The sequence below is a fragment of the Musca autumnalis genome, unplaced genomic scaffold (genome assembly GCF_047663935.1).
Source record: "Musca autumnalis isolate F117 unplaced genomic scaffold, ASM4766393v1 scaffold_4, whole genome shotgun sequence".
Lineage (NCBI taxonomy): Eukaryota > Metazoa > Arthropoda > Insecta > Diptera > Muscidae > Musca > Musca autumnalis.
The window spans coordinates 117,533,787-117,547,281 of NW_027411977.1; the positions used below are offsets into that span (position 1 = coordinate 117,533,787).

Here is a 13,495-nt window from a genome sequence, read left to right on the forward strand (position 1 = left end):
CTCAGAAAAATGGGTAAGAAACAGAGTTCAACTCCTTGTGAAAGGAAAGTAATATGGGAACTCTTCGAAAAACACCGAACTGTTGCTGAGGTCTCTCGAATTTTGAACTTTTCCCGTGGAAAAGTCAATAACGCGATCCAGCATTTTAGAAATCATGGAACTTTCGAGAATTTACCCCGTAAGAAGCCAAGAAGGACTACATCAGCTGATGATAGGCGATTGGTTATGCTAAGTAAAGCTGATCCGTTTCTCACATCTACAGAGATTAGAGCACAGATGGAGGAATATTATGGAGTAAAGATATCGGCACAAACTGTCCGCCGACGCTTGCAAGAAAATTCGTTGAATGGAAGAATTGCACGACGTAAACCCAATGTGTCAAAAAGAAATATTATAAAAAGACTGTCGTTTGCTAAGCAGCATCTACATTAGGGATCCGAATTCTGGAATTTAATCGTTTGGAGCGATGAATCTAAATTTAATGTGTTCGGAAATGATGGTAAACCGTATGTTAGACGTCCTCCACTACAGGAATTAAATCCAAGATACACAAAGAAAACAGTGAAGCATGGCGGTTCTTCTGTAATGGTATGGGGATGCTTTACGGCATCCGGCGTGGGTCCAATTGTCCAAATAGAAGGTAAAATGACCGGTGTTATGTACAGGGATATCCTGGATAAACATCTACTAAACGACTATGCAGATGATTTACCGTTGGCGTGGATATTTCAACAGGACAACGACCCCAAACACTGCTCACGAGTAGTAAAAGACTGGATTGCTGCTAATTGTATTAAAACCCTTGAGTGGCCACCACAAAGCCCGGACATAAATCCCATCGAAAACCTTTGGGGTATCATAAAAAGAGCCGTCGCAGTTAGAAAACCAGCAAACAAATCATCCTTGTGGAAAATTATAAAACACGAATGGTACAAAATCACTCCTGTGCAATGTTCCACACTCGTCAGTTCAATGAGGAAGAGATGTGAAGAAGTCATCCTACGAAAGGGATTTCCAACCAAATATTAGCAATACTAAAGCTTATAAAGTGAAAATTTTTATTAATATTGACGAATAAGCTATTTTCGTCCTAGTGACTTAATTATGTGAGCAGCGAAAAATGGAGTTAATTTTGTTTTTTTCTTAAATTATGTTTATTTTATGTTATAATACATTGGAAATGTGTTATTTTAGTTAATTTGTGTCTTTTTTCTAGTTTCATAATAAAGTTATTCTTATTTCGTTCATAATATAAAAAATTGTATTCTGCATTTGTAATTTGGTTTCAGTGACTTAATTGTATGAGCACAAGTGTATATTTAAACATTTATAACTGTATTTGTGAAAAAGGTTTGTATTTTTGCTATTGTCTTGCCAATACTGGCATTTGTAAATGCCGGGTAACGGTTTTTAATCCGACAATATCGATAGAGAAAACTATCTATCGATATTGAATTTATAAAAAATAATCGATATTATCGATAGTGTCATCGATTTCTTGCCAGTTCTGGCATAGTCGGACGTACGACTCGTCTGCTTAAGTCGGACCGAATTCTGTCCGAAAGATTTTGTTCTAAGCCCCTGTCCACCCTAGAGTGATTTCATTGAAAAATTTCATGAAATTATGCGTTCTTAGATCGAGTTCCATACTAAAGTAATTTTATGAAATTACTGTAGTGGGAAACTCGATCTAAGTACGGCCAATTTCATGAAATTATTTCATTGAATTTTCGCTAGTGGGGACCGGGACTTATTGACTAGATTCATTGTAAACAAGAAAAAAAGACAAAGAACTGTATTTTTGTGCTAATTGCACGTTGATGAAGTAAAAATGTAGTGGTTCCATACGATGCCAGGATTTGACTGGATATTTTACACTGGTTCAAATTATTAGTGAAAGATCCCATCTTTTCTTCAGCATATAAACGAATAACATGAATGATAAGTACAAGTCGTGAAACCTCAGATATTTTCTACAGCATTCAATGAATATTAGCATTACACTATATGTTTTTACATGTATATCATCACCCTGTGTATATATTACTATAGTCAATGTGACAATATACAGTGGTGGCCAATACATTTGCAACAAAATTGCACGTTTTATAAAATTTTTTGTAAAATATTTCTTTTGAAAGACTGCCTACATTGTAAAGGGGAGTACACATTATAATTCAAAACTGACAGTCAACGTACTTTTAGGACAATCTTCCTGCAAATAACAACTTTTATTTAGCTAAAAACTTTTGAAATACAATATATACGGTATTATTTAGAGATTACAAAAGAAATTTTTCAGTTAGGCTTTGATATTCACGAAATAGACCTCGATGACTGTCAGTTCTGCTTGTCAATGTGTACTATACTTAATGGGCTTTAGCGAGTACTAAATGTGTTAAAACCTTTTCTTTTTGTGGGAAGCCTGTGAAATGTCTATACACAAAATGTGTGGGATAAATTATCATCTGACGGGCTTTCAAAAACTTTTTGCCTTTATAGACTCACGAATTTCCAATGATTTTGCCCGTTATGACGTCAATAGATCAGTAGTATTCATTCTGATACGGGTCCGTGAAATTGCAACGTAAAACTATGAATGAAATGAAAAATAATAAACGTTATACACTGTTGGTATCGGTAAGGTTTAAGGAATACTGCATGATTCGTTAATTACCAATGTTATTGGAATTTCCTACCGATTTATGGGTAATATTGGTCCATAACTCAACAAATTCTAAATTACAACTGGTATTTGAAATTGAACTTCATCTGATGTTTTCTTAATTTCCAATGGTGTAAAGTTGCTAAAGATATGTATGTGTGTTAGAAAAATGTGCAATATGGAAAGTATTTTTTCCATTCATCGACCATATTTTCACATTGTAACGTCAACTTATCATATGGACAAAAATTAACCACAACCATTCTTCGGGAATTGACGACAACATAAAACATACGTTCCTATTTTAAATCTTCTCTAATTAAAACAATACAATAAATATAAATACGATAAGATATGTATGTATGTGATTGTGGTTCATAATGAAGCTAGTGTTTGCCAACAAATGAATATGACATGATAATTATTATTGTACCCCTATTATAATTAAAATAGATTAGAAAGAAACCCCAAGAAAACTAGTACGAACTACATATGTACATACATTTGTATCTAATTTTTGCCACAAAAATCCCTAGCCATTAGAGAAATTTGCTTTCATTTAGTTGCTGCATTCATTGGAGTTTGGACGTAATTTGTTACTGTCAGTTGACAATGTCTTTACTAAACGAGGAGCGCAAATTAACAAATCTTTTCGATGGCACCGAATGGAATGTTTACCAATCGAAATTATTAAATTTGGGAGTTGGAGCTCCGGGAACTGATCTATTACAACATTGTGGAGATATTTTTTGTCGGGCCACTGAACATCGCATGGTTTGTATTTATATACATTTTTAAATGTACATAGTTTTTTTGTATTTATCAATTGTATTGCAGAAAATTGACAAAGAACAAAACTTGTCCATGCTTTTTCAATATGGTCCCACATCTGGTACTTACGAGGCAAGATTTGAAATTGCAAAGTATTTTACGCAAATGTATGGATCTGATGTAAAATGGTAAGTTGTGCACCCACTTCAATAGGAAAATTGAGTAAAACAAAAATTCTGTTGATCCTAAATGTGTTTTAATACATATTTTTTTCTTTTCAGTGAAGATTTGATTATCACAAGCGGAGCTTCACAAGGCCTACAAGTTATCCTTGGTACATTGGTAGATTTAAATGGTTATGTATTTGTAGACGAATACACCTATATGCTGGCGTTGGATAGCATGAAACAATTCCAAACACTTAATATTGTGTGTGTAAAGATGAATGAAAATGGTGTGGATTTGGATGATTTTGAAAAGTTGTTGAAAGAAAAGCAATTCGAAAGTAATAAAAAAGAATTCTGGGCCATGTACTATACAATACCAACATATCACAATCCAACTGGTATTCGCTTTTCCACCGAAGTATGCGAAGCTTTAGTAAAATTGACCAGAAAATATGATTTTCTTATAACATGTGATGATGTCTACAACATTTTATATTATAAAGGAACGAAAGCCCCAACAAGACTATACGCCTATGATCGAAAAGATGATGATAGCTATAGAGGTAATGTCATATCAAATGGAAGTTTTTCAAAAATATTGGGACCAGGAGTACGTTTGGGCTGGATGGAAGTACCAAAGAGAATGAAAACATTATTAGATTCTAGGCAAGTACCGAAATATCTATGTAAAATCTAAGATGAGTTTTAATTTAATTTCTGTTTGTAGTGGTTTTATAAATAGTGGAGGCTGTTTGAATAATTACACATCAGGTGTTGTGGCAAGTTTATTCCAGTTGGGTCTAGCTCAGCAGCATATTCAACGTATGTATGATGCGTACAAAGAACGCATGTTAGCCACTTGTGCCGTCTTCGAAAAACACTTGCCAACTGGTTGCCAAATGATATCCCCCGAGGGAGGCTATTTTATATGGATATCTCTGGGAGAAAACTATAATGCCGGTGAATTTTTAAAAATGTGCATGGAAGAAGAAAAAATATTTTTCATTGTTGGATCAAGATTCGCTCTCAATGTGGAAAATCGACAAAATTGTTTCAGGTTATCCATAGCATTTCATGGTAAAGACAAATTGATCGATGCCGCTGAGAGAATATGTCGTTGTCTTCAAAAATATATAAATAATAAAAATAAAGAACAAAACATGTAGTAGCAACGAAAAAATATTGAGAATACATCATTTAAGATAGAAAGATAAAGGAATAAAAAATAAAAATATTAACGAACAGCATGATAAACAAAATATTCAAAACAGCAAGGATTTGTATTCCATAGAAATTTCCATTCCACTAACTGTTGCCATAGAGGTTAAAATGATTGTTATGATATCATTACTACGAATGTTATCTCCAAAAGTTTATATGTCTTTGAAAATACTTAGATACAATAAAATATAATTTACAATACGAATCATTTTTATAATTTAATCTATCGGCATCAGATCTATTACAAGAGTATTGAGTATTGCAGACTGTGTGGAGGATGTGGAAAATACCGAATCAATCGAACACCTCCTCAGCCGATGCCCTAAACGGTGAGTCAAGATTGAACCTCTTCCTCTCTTATTTTTCAGGATATCGCGCTGTTATCCTACTGCAGGAGCCTTAGATGACTATGGGGCGGGTCAACAACTTCAACTAACTTCTTCCCTTTCCTATCTCTCTGCTACATTTGCTATCCTTCTAGCTTTTGTCTGTCTTTCTCCTCTCCTACCCCCCTTTTATCTAATTTCAGGATGAACTCAATGAGCCGCTGGCCCCCGAGTGATTTGGCTGTCAAATACGAAAGGCAGCAGCGTATCCTAAAACCTAACGTAACTATTATTAGAGGTTATCTTTATTAGGGGTTAGTGATAGTCAAAGAAAATACCATATCCAAGGTCTATAAGGATATGGCATTTTCTTTGACTATCACTAAGAGGTAGTTTACACTATCTATCAATGTCATATGACACGAAATAAAAACATTCCATATTTAACCACGGAGGCAATGTGGAGACGTAGTTTTTTTTACATTTTTGCTGGTGTGGACGCACAGAGTAAATGGGGAAAGGAAAATCTCCAATATTACACATATTAGCGAATATATAACGATGGAAAATTTCATGTCATATGACATATACATATAGTGTAAACTACCCCTAAATAATAATTCCTATGGTGTACCTATACATTTTGTTGGGGAAATGAATACTTCCCGATAAAGACCTGGAAAGAAGGCCTAAGTCCATATTTATATTAGGTAATTTTCCTTGCGGCAATTGCCAGTTTGTCGGTGAGGGAGGGTGTTGAGAGGCAAAGTGTTACCATATGCCTCCATCTAACTGACAATTGCCGCAAGGAAAATTGCCTAATATAAATATGGACAAATGGACTTTAGGAACAACATAACAGCACAAAAAAAGAAAAGACCTGGAAAGTTTCACAAAAAACATACGATTTAAAGGATTTTTTCTGCGAAGGGTAAAATAAATTAGTCCCAAAAATTTTAATTAGTCTTGATTTACATTATGCTATATTAGCTGTCGTAATTCTCCGTTTGATGTTGAGACAGATCCCTAGCATCCCAAACTTCTCACAATGAATCTAAAGGTGCGGTCACATTCGGCTAATATATCAAATGTTTTTTTGCCACAAGTATTATTCAAAAACAAAAAAGAAAACCGCTGATTTTTTTTATTTATTTTATTCGATTTTACGCGTATTGTGGACACAAAAACAAATCTGTATGAAATTCACACTTGTTTAGGCAAATATGGAAAAACAAATTTGGGTCAAATTTTTGCATAACGTGACCTTAACTTACGAATTGCTGCAATCGTTATTTCCCTGAGTAATAAGATGCATTTTTTGCGTGGACATAAAAATTTAACAATTCTCATAATGAGTTTCTGTACATTTTATTTTTCAAACCTTAATATTTCCGTTCGTTCAATACCATTAGAAAAAACGTTTAAAACATACCTTTTAGAATTCTTTTGTTGACATCGCTAAGAAGCATTTTCATTCGATATACTCGACACTACATTGTGTTGCTTTTTTCGGTGTCGCTTCATGTCCACATTTCGCCAAAATTTATCTGGACATTCCGTACACTCAAATTGTTTTCCTGTTGTATGAATGGCCAAATGTTGTTTCAAGTGGCACAATTGTGTAAAACGTTTTGAACAGATATTACAAACATGCTTGCGTTCATTTTGATGTAGACTAAGGACATGTTTCTTTAAATGATCTAACGTTGCAAATTGTTTATCGCACAACTGGCAGGTATGCTTCTTATTTTGGCTGTGAATGGTACGAATATGTTGTTTAAGATTCAATGTCGTTGAGAATTCTTTACTGCAGTATGGACAAGGGATAGCTGTTGTTGAAACACTCAGTTGACATTTTGTTTTCCTATGTTTTTGAAAGTCTCTGGTAGAATTGAATGATTTTTGGCAAGAACGACACACCAGTAGAGGTAATTTGTGGATTTCAACTAAATGCTTAAGCAATGTAGGCATCTTGTGATATCTTTCGAAACATTTTGGGCAGACAAACTCTTCCGATTGTTTTTCATTGTTTTGAAAGTTTGTGGAATTTCCATGAAGCATATCGGGCAAATGTAGATCTAATGCTTCCCAGCATTCTGAGAATTGAAAAGAATTCTCATTAGTATGGGCTAAGAGAAATTCATCCAAAAATTCTTCATGCATTTCCAAATCCATGTCATCCTCATTTAGTGCATCTTCTGCATTATTATCAATTTCGCTTTTTCCTTTTCCACATTTCAAGGAATGATATTCGTTGAAGTGTGTTTCAACATTCTCTTTGGTTTTCATAACGGTCAATTCTTCACATTCTCCACAGAAGAAATGCAGATATGTATGACCGTGGATGTCATGAATATGCCTGGTTAAATATCCCTTGGACATAAATTGTTTTTCTTTACAAAGGTAACAGGCGAAACTGTGTTCGGCGTGCTGCTGATTTTGATGATTTGTCTGCGAATGAACATCTTTAAAGCATAAATGACAAAATTGGCATACAAAAACTCCACTAATAATATTTATTCCTTTACAATTATCTGTTTCATGGGCGCGCAGATGTTTATATGCCTTAAACGTTTCCCCACATTGTAGACATCTGTACACACGGGATGTATTACGTTCCGGTATTCGAATACAATCCTCTGCCTTAGGTTCTTCAGGTTTGCAAGTCTTTGGTAAAATTGGTCTAAATGCAGGGTTTTGTGGCCTTTGGTGTTTTAGTAATCTATCATAATTTGTTGCATCACTGGAAACCTGTTCTTTTGTTTGCTCTTCACTTTTCCTTAATATAACTGCAGTTTCTTTTATTTGTTGTACAAATGCATAACAATTTTTTAATTGACCTAGGCATTTGTGACACATCGACCATATAGCATCAGGTAGTAACTTTTGGAAAAGTTATTCAATAAGCTGCTTCAATTCATAATATATGGGATTCACATACTTACATTAACAATGCCAAGGGAAAATATATTGACCATCTCTTTCAAGTTGAGTTTTTCTCCATTTGGAAGGGATATGATTTGTGTTTTAAGAATCGTTTGTACATTTTTGTTGCTACAAAAGTTACAGTACCCATTCATTTTACTTTTTATTTACATATTTTGCAAGTAGCTTTGAAACAACATTTGTTTACATTCCGTCATGGCCCCCAATTATACAGGTCCTCTCTCAAGCGAATTCAAACAAAAACAAAGATTTGGAATGTCAAAATTCATAAACAAAGGCGAAAAATTTGTTTTCGCCGACACGGAATATGTTTGAGGCATGGTCATGGCACAATCATACAGGTACTCGCATCAGCTCAGCTGATGTACTGCGAGCTGTCAAAAAAGTTGTTGTAAGTGAAAATACAAAATTAAAAAACAAAAATTTAAACGAAAAATTTTGAATTTTTGTTTGATTTTTGTAATAATGCGTTTATTAGTATCTGCCTAACAAAATTTTGTTGAAAAAATTGTGTGAATCGCTTTATTTTTGGAAAACATTTTTGACATTTCACAGTACTGAACTGGTTTTTGTTGTAGTTGTTCGCTGATGCATATACCTGGTAATTGTGCCATGGGCATGGTACAATTACTTAGGTAGATGCCTCAGCCCAGCTGATCGAATCTAAAACGTCAAAAAACTAGAAATTCGCCGTGAAAAATCAAAACAAAAACCATATGATCCGGTAAGTAAGAGATAGCATGTGTTCGCTTCACTGTACAAACACAAGCGATAAAAAGAGACAACAAGAAACCATTTGGCGAAAATTTTGACAGTTTACATTACAAAAAAAGTTGCTTTGTTGTAGCAATTCGCCGATGTTTCTACCTAAGTAATTGTACCATGGTTTGACGCGTATTTCTTTATTGTCAATTAAGGTAGATGCATACATAACATTTTTCGAGAAAAAGTTGTTGACGCAGTTATTTTTGTTTGGCGTAACAGAATATACCAGCTGATCGATCTTTAAATGCCAAAATAAGTTATTGTAAATTAATTTCTAATACAAAACACAACAAATGTTGACATTTTACGTGTACAACATAAAGTTGATTTGCTTTCTTTTTTCGATATACATCTACCTGTTCCTCTACAGTTTGACATTTCTTTACCTCACAGCGAATTCAAATGACAAATATGAATTTTGACAGCTCAAATCAAAATCATTTGTTTTTGTGAGAGGACCTTTATAATTTGGCCATGCATTTTGTTAACTCCGCGCATGGCACAATTAGGAAGGTAGATGCATCAGCCCAGCTGATCGAATCTAAAACGTCAAAAAACTAGGAATTCGCCATGAAAAATCAAAACAAATAACCATATGATTGGGTAAGTAAGAGATAGCATGTCATCACTTTAAAGACAAACACAAGCGATAAAAAGAGACAACAAGAGACCATTCGGCGAAAATTTTGACAGTTTACATTACAAAAAAAGTTGCTTTGTTATAGCAATTCGCCGATGCATCTACCTTCCTAATGCTTGGTTTACATTTACGAAATCCACTCGATTTCAACTGTCAAATCCATAGGTTAAACGTCAAATGATATCCAGATGAGATTTCATTTGACGTTTGAGCTATGGAATTGACAGTTGAAATCGAGTGGATTTCGTAAATGTAAACTTAGCATAATTGTATCATGACTCCGCGGCACAATAAACAAAGTAGACGCATAGGCGAATTGCTTGTTCACAAGAACGCATTATGCTTGGTTTACATTCGGCATCCTTTCGTGATTTCGCAGGCTTTTCGTGATTTCGACCGAAATCAAGCAAAATTTTCCATAACTTTGCACAAGGCGAATTTAATAAGGTGATCCAAAAGGCGAATTCAGGTGGTAGTCTTCATTTGCTGTCAAAAATTTTTGCTCGAAATATCACAACTGGTAAAAGAAAACGGTAAAATATTGTTCAGTTAAATAATCATGTTGTATACAGACATTCTTTATAGAAGCGAAATATTTGTTATTTATCAGTTGATACATGGTACAATTAGAAAGGTAGATGCCGATCGAATCTAAAACGTCAAAAAACTATGAATTCGCCATGAAAAATCAAAACAAAAAACCATATGATTCGGTAAGTAAGAGACAAACACAAGCGATAAAGAGAGCCAACAAGAGACCATTTGGCGAAAATTTTGACAGTTTACATTACAAAAAAAGTTGCTTTGTTGTAGCAATTCGCCGATGCATCTACCTTTCTTATTGTACCATGAGTTGGTATTAATAGGTCTGTACGATAACTCAAAAGTTTGTACAAATTTGTACAAACTTTTACAAAATGCTGTTCGATAACAAACTTGTTCAGTAAAAGAGAACATAAGCTGCTTTGCCTGATTGCCTTGCTTACCTGCTTCATTTCTGACGTAATAAAAATAATAGAATAAAGACGAAATTTCGAACTGGGTTGCCATCAGTTGGAAATTGGGTCGGCCTTCTTTGTTCTTTTATTTTTTTATTGAAGCAGCAAAGCAAGGCAATCAGGCAAAGCAGCTTATGTACGCAGGCCTTTACAAGTAGTTGCAAGAACTTGCAAATACTTTTTACTTGCGAAGTTATCGAACAGGCCTATTGTATCACCTTCTTTCTTTCACCATGATTTTGCATACAAAAATGAAATCATCTCATTTCGTGATATACAACCCTGTTTTTGCCTAAAAAAGTACCAACAGTTGCAACCATGGTATAATAAAGTAGAGGTAGGCCAGTTATGAAAATCGCTGAAAAATACAACCTTGTAGCCATGGCGTAAAACGTCAAATGACATCATGGTACAATAATACAGGTAGCATTATCATGCCAGCTGATGGTTAGATAATGTGTCAACTTTATTGAATTGATGTCAAATTTTGACATCTTATGTTACCAACAATTGCCGATGCGGCTACCTGTGTATTTGTACCATGAATGACATGGAGCAATAATAAAGGTAGATGTATATGCAAAGTTAGTCGGTTTTACAAAAACATATGAAATTTAGAACTTCACTGTTTATTTTAAAAGTACCAAATAGAGTAAAAAATATAAATCACTTCAGTTATGCTCCAGAATATTATTGGTAGATAACTGTTCCAAAAATAGTAAAAGTTGTACCCAAAACATAAGACAGGTGTTTACACAAGACAGACTGTGTACAAATACAACTCTGATTTACTAACACATACATACATTTGTCGGCTGTCTCCCAGCTGTCCATCAATTTTTCACAGACAGTCGGGTTAACAAATTCTTTACATTTTTTGTAAAAATTAGTGAGATAATAATTGAAATGTTTTGAAAACAATTGAACATGAACAAAAACAAAATATGTGAACGGAAAACGAAAAGAAATCGACTATTTTCATTCATAATTTTACAACTGTTTTTGCAGTTGTCTGGACGCCTACGTCACACAGGCAAGTTTTGGGATTTGACAATCAATACATGTACTCAACTGTGTAAACGCAGGGTAATGCTATCAATTCACATGGATTAGATGATTTTACCGCGTTTGCACTAGGTATCACTGCGATACTATGTTATTTTGGATATTACGGAGGAATGAAATAACAACGGGCAGTTAGTTTGTTTATTAAAAAAATTAGAATTTCTTTTTAACTGGATATAATACACAAATTGAAACATAATTATGGCATCCATAAAACAATACATAGTTCTGGTGCTCGCCCTCATATCATTTGTTTATACTCTGTATGTGGTAACGCATTTAGTCCAATTTTTGTCCGCGCCTCGAAAGACCTCCAAGATATATACATGGGTCTTCAATTTATTGGATAATCAGTCACGTCTGGAAACTGCCTATGGACCAATGGTTTTCAACACTTTATATTTGATACTTTTCATATTCCAACACAGTTTTATGAAATCAAATTTGGCGAAGAAACTATTTCAATCGATTGGTTTAACATCAGCGGAACGGGCTATTTATAGTTTGACATCATCGTTTTGTTTACATGTATGTATGATGATATTTGAATACTCAACTAGTATGTTATGTTGTTGTGCCAATAATTTGGCTTTTGTAATGTTTGATTTCTTTTCTTTGTTGCAGTATTTAATTAAAAACTGGATAACAGCATCTTCGATTATTCTGTGGCAAGTTGATGTCGAAGTTAATAAATGGTTGTGGTGGTCATTTGTTTTATTACATGCTTTCGCATGGATGATCATTTGTGGTGGTAGTATGATTATGGATTTGCCCGAAATAATAGGAATTAAACAGGTTTGCTTTTAATACGTTGTGGAAAAAATATAATATTCTACACTCTTGTTTTTGTAATGTTTAGGCCTACTATGACATGAAGTCGTATGCCCAACCCTTGGCATACAAATCATTCGAGTTGAGACATCTGTTTGCTCATGTCCGTCATCCATCCTTTGTTGGTTTAACTGTGATTTTGTGGGCAACCAACCTAATGACTTTAGATCGCTTGTTGTTAGCCGTCATGTTGACTTCTTACATGTACGTTGCGTGGTCTACCGATCACAGTGATCTGATTTATCAAAAATGTCAATTGCAACGCAAGAAAGATGAATTAAAGGCTCAATAAAATGTACCTACACCTACTACTGCATACTATTGAGTACGGCATATAATTACAAACTCGTCATGGAAAAAATCTTTGTCGATATATGACTTCACTTCCATATGAAATTAAAGTGTTCTGTTTCTAATTGTCGCAAGACAACCATCTTCATAATTTCAATAGTTAATAAGATTAAATCTTAAGACTTTTTATAATTGTATTGTATCAAAAAAACTTTTTTCTGTATTAAAGATAAATAGTACCAAAGTTGGTTTTTACCAGAACCTCAGAATCAAGGGAAGCTTAAGTTGACTTAAGGTAAGGTCACATTAGCAAATATTTGCTCCAGTGACAGGCAGTGTGTGCCTACTGAGAGCAAGTTGGGGCATAAATAGAATACTCTACCAGCTGGCGGAAAAATCTTAAATGTTTACCACAGGTAGATCTTTACGTCCTGATTACAAAAATGTAAAGTTTGTTGGGCCCGAGATATGGGCCCCTGAAGTTCCGAAAATTCCCTTGTTAAAGTAAGAACAAAAAAATTAAATTAAAAAAATGTTGTTTTCGTGCCCTAAATGGCTCCTGTCCATAGGAGAAAGTCTTAAATCCACGGCCAAAGGCCGGCTACTTAGAAAAAACTTACAATTTAAAAAAAAATTTCTGTTTTTTTTCCGTCAGCTGGTAGAGTATTCAATTTGTTCCATGGCATAAATTTCAATGCATTCGGGTATGTTCTGAGTAGACAGCGGAATCCTATGCAAATGCATATATGGTTAGGATGGTCGTAGAGAAAATCTGATTATACAGAAACTCGTTTTATCACAAATAAATA

General features: G+C 34.3%; 3 protein-coding genes across 18 annotated transcripts in view; 2 read left to right on the forward strand and 1 right to left on the reverse strand.

Annotated features, from left to right (window-relative positions):
- The window catches only part of LOC141403352 (uncharacterized), an 80,288-nt gene extending 75,259 nt beyond the window's left edge, over positions 1-5,029 (forward strand). For 2 of the 12 annotated variants that reach the window (XM_073985648.1, XM_073985650.1), the window contains 4 exons: positions 3,229-3,439; positions 3,503-3,624; positions 3,718-4,269; positions 4,331-5,029. In XM_073985648.1, coding sequence (XP_073841749.1) covers positions 3,278-3,439; positions 3,503-3,624; positions 3,718-4,269; positions 4,331-4,769 — 1,275 coding nt within the window. In that variant the 5' untranslated portion in view covers positions 3,229-3,277 and the 3' untranslated portion in view covers positions 4,770-5,029. The other 10 variants (XM_073985642.1, XM_073985646.1, XM_073985639.1 and 7 more) reach the window with 10 other exon arrangements.
- LOC141403351 (zinc finger Y-chromosomal protein-like) overlaps positions 1-8,484 on the reverse strand; it is a 30,721-nt gene extending 22,237 nt beyond the window's left edge. For 2 of the 5 annotated variants that reach the window (XR_012412778.1, XR_012412777.1), the window contains exons 1-2: positions 8,096-8,481; positions 6,583-8,033 (exon numbers count right to left, since the gene is read on the reverse strand). Coding sequence is in view for 3 of the 5 variants with exons in the window: in XM_073985637.1 (XP_073841738.1) it covers positions 6,609-8,033; positions 8,096-8,230 (1,560 nt within the window). In the remaining 2 variants the exon portion in view is untranslated. Of the gene's footprint in view, positions 1-6,281; positions 8,034-8,091 lie in introns of those variants that run through there. The other 3 variants (XM_073985636.1, XM_073985637.1, XM_073985638.1) reach the window with 3 other exon arrangements.
- Positions 8,485-11,574: 3,090 nt separating this feature from the next.
- Positions 11,575-12,930, forward strand: LOC141404333 (nurim homolog). Its single transcript, XM_073987854.1, has 3 exons — positions 11,575-12,092; positions 12,189-12,359; positions 12,424-12,930. Exons 1-3 carry the CDS (start codon positions 11,766-11,768, stop codon positions 12,685-12,687), a joined length of 762 nt encoding a protein of 253 aa, XP_073843955.1. The 5' UTR covers positions 11,575-11,765; the 3' UTR covers positions 12,688-12,930.
- The last annotated feature ends 565 nt before the right edge of the window (positions 12,931-13,495 follow it).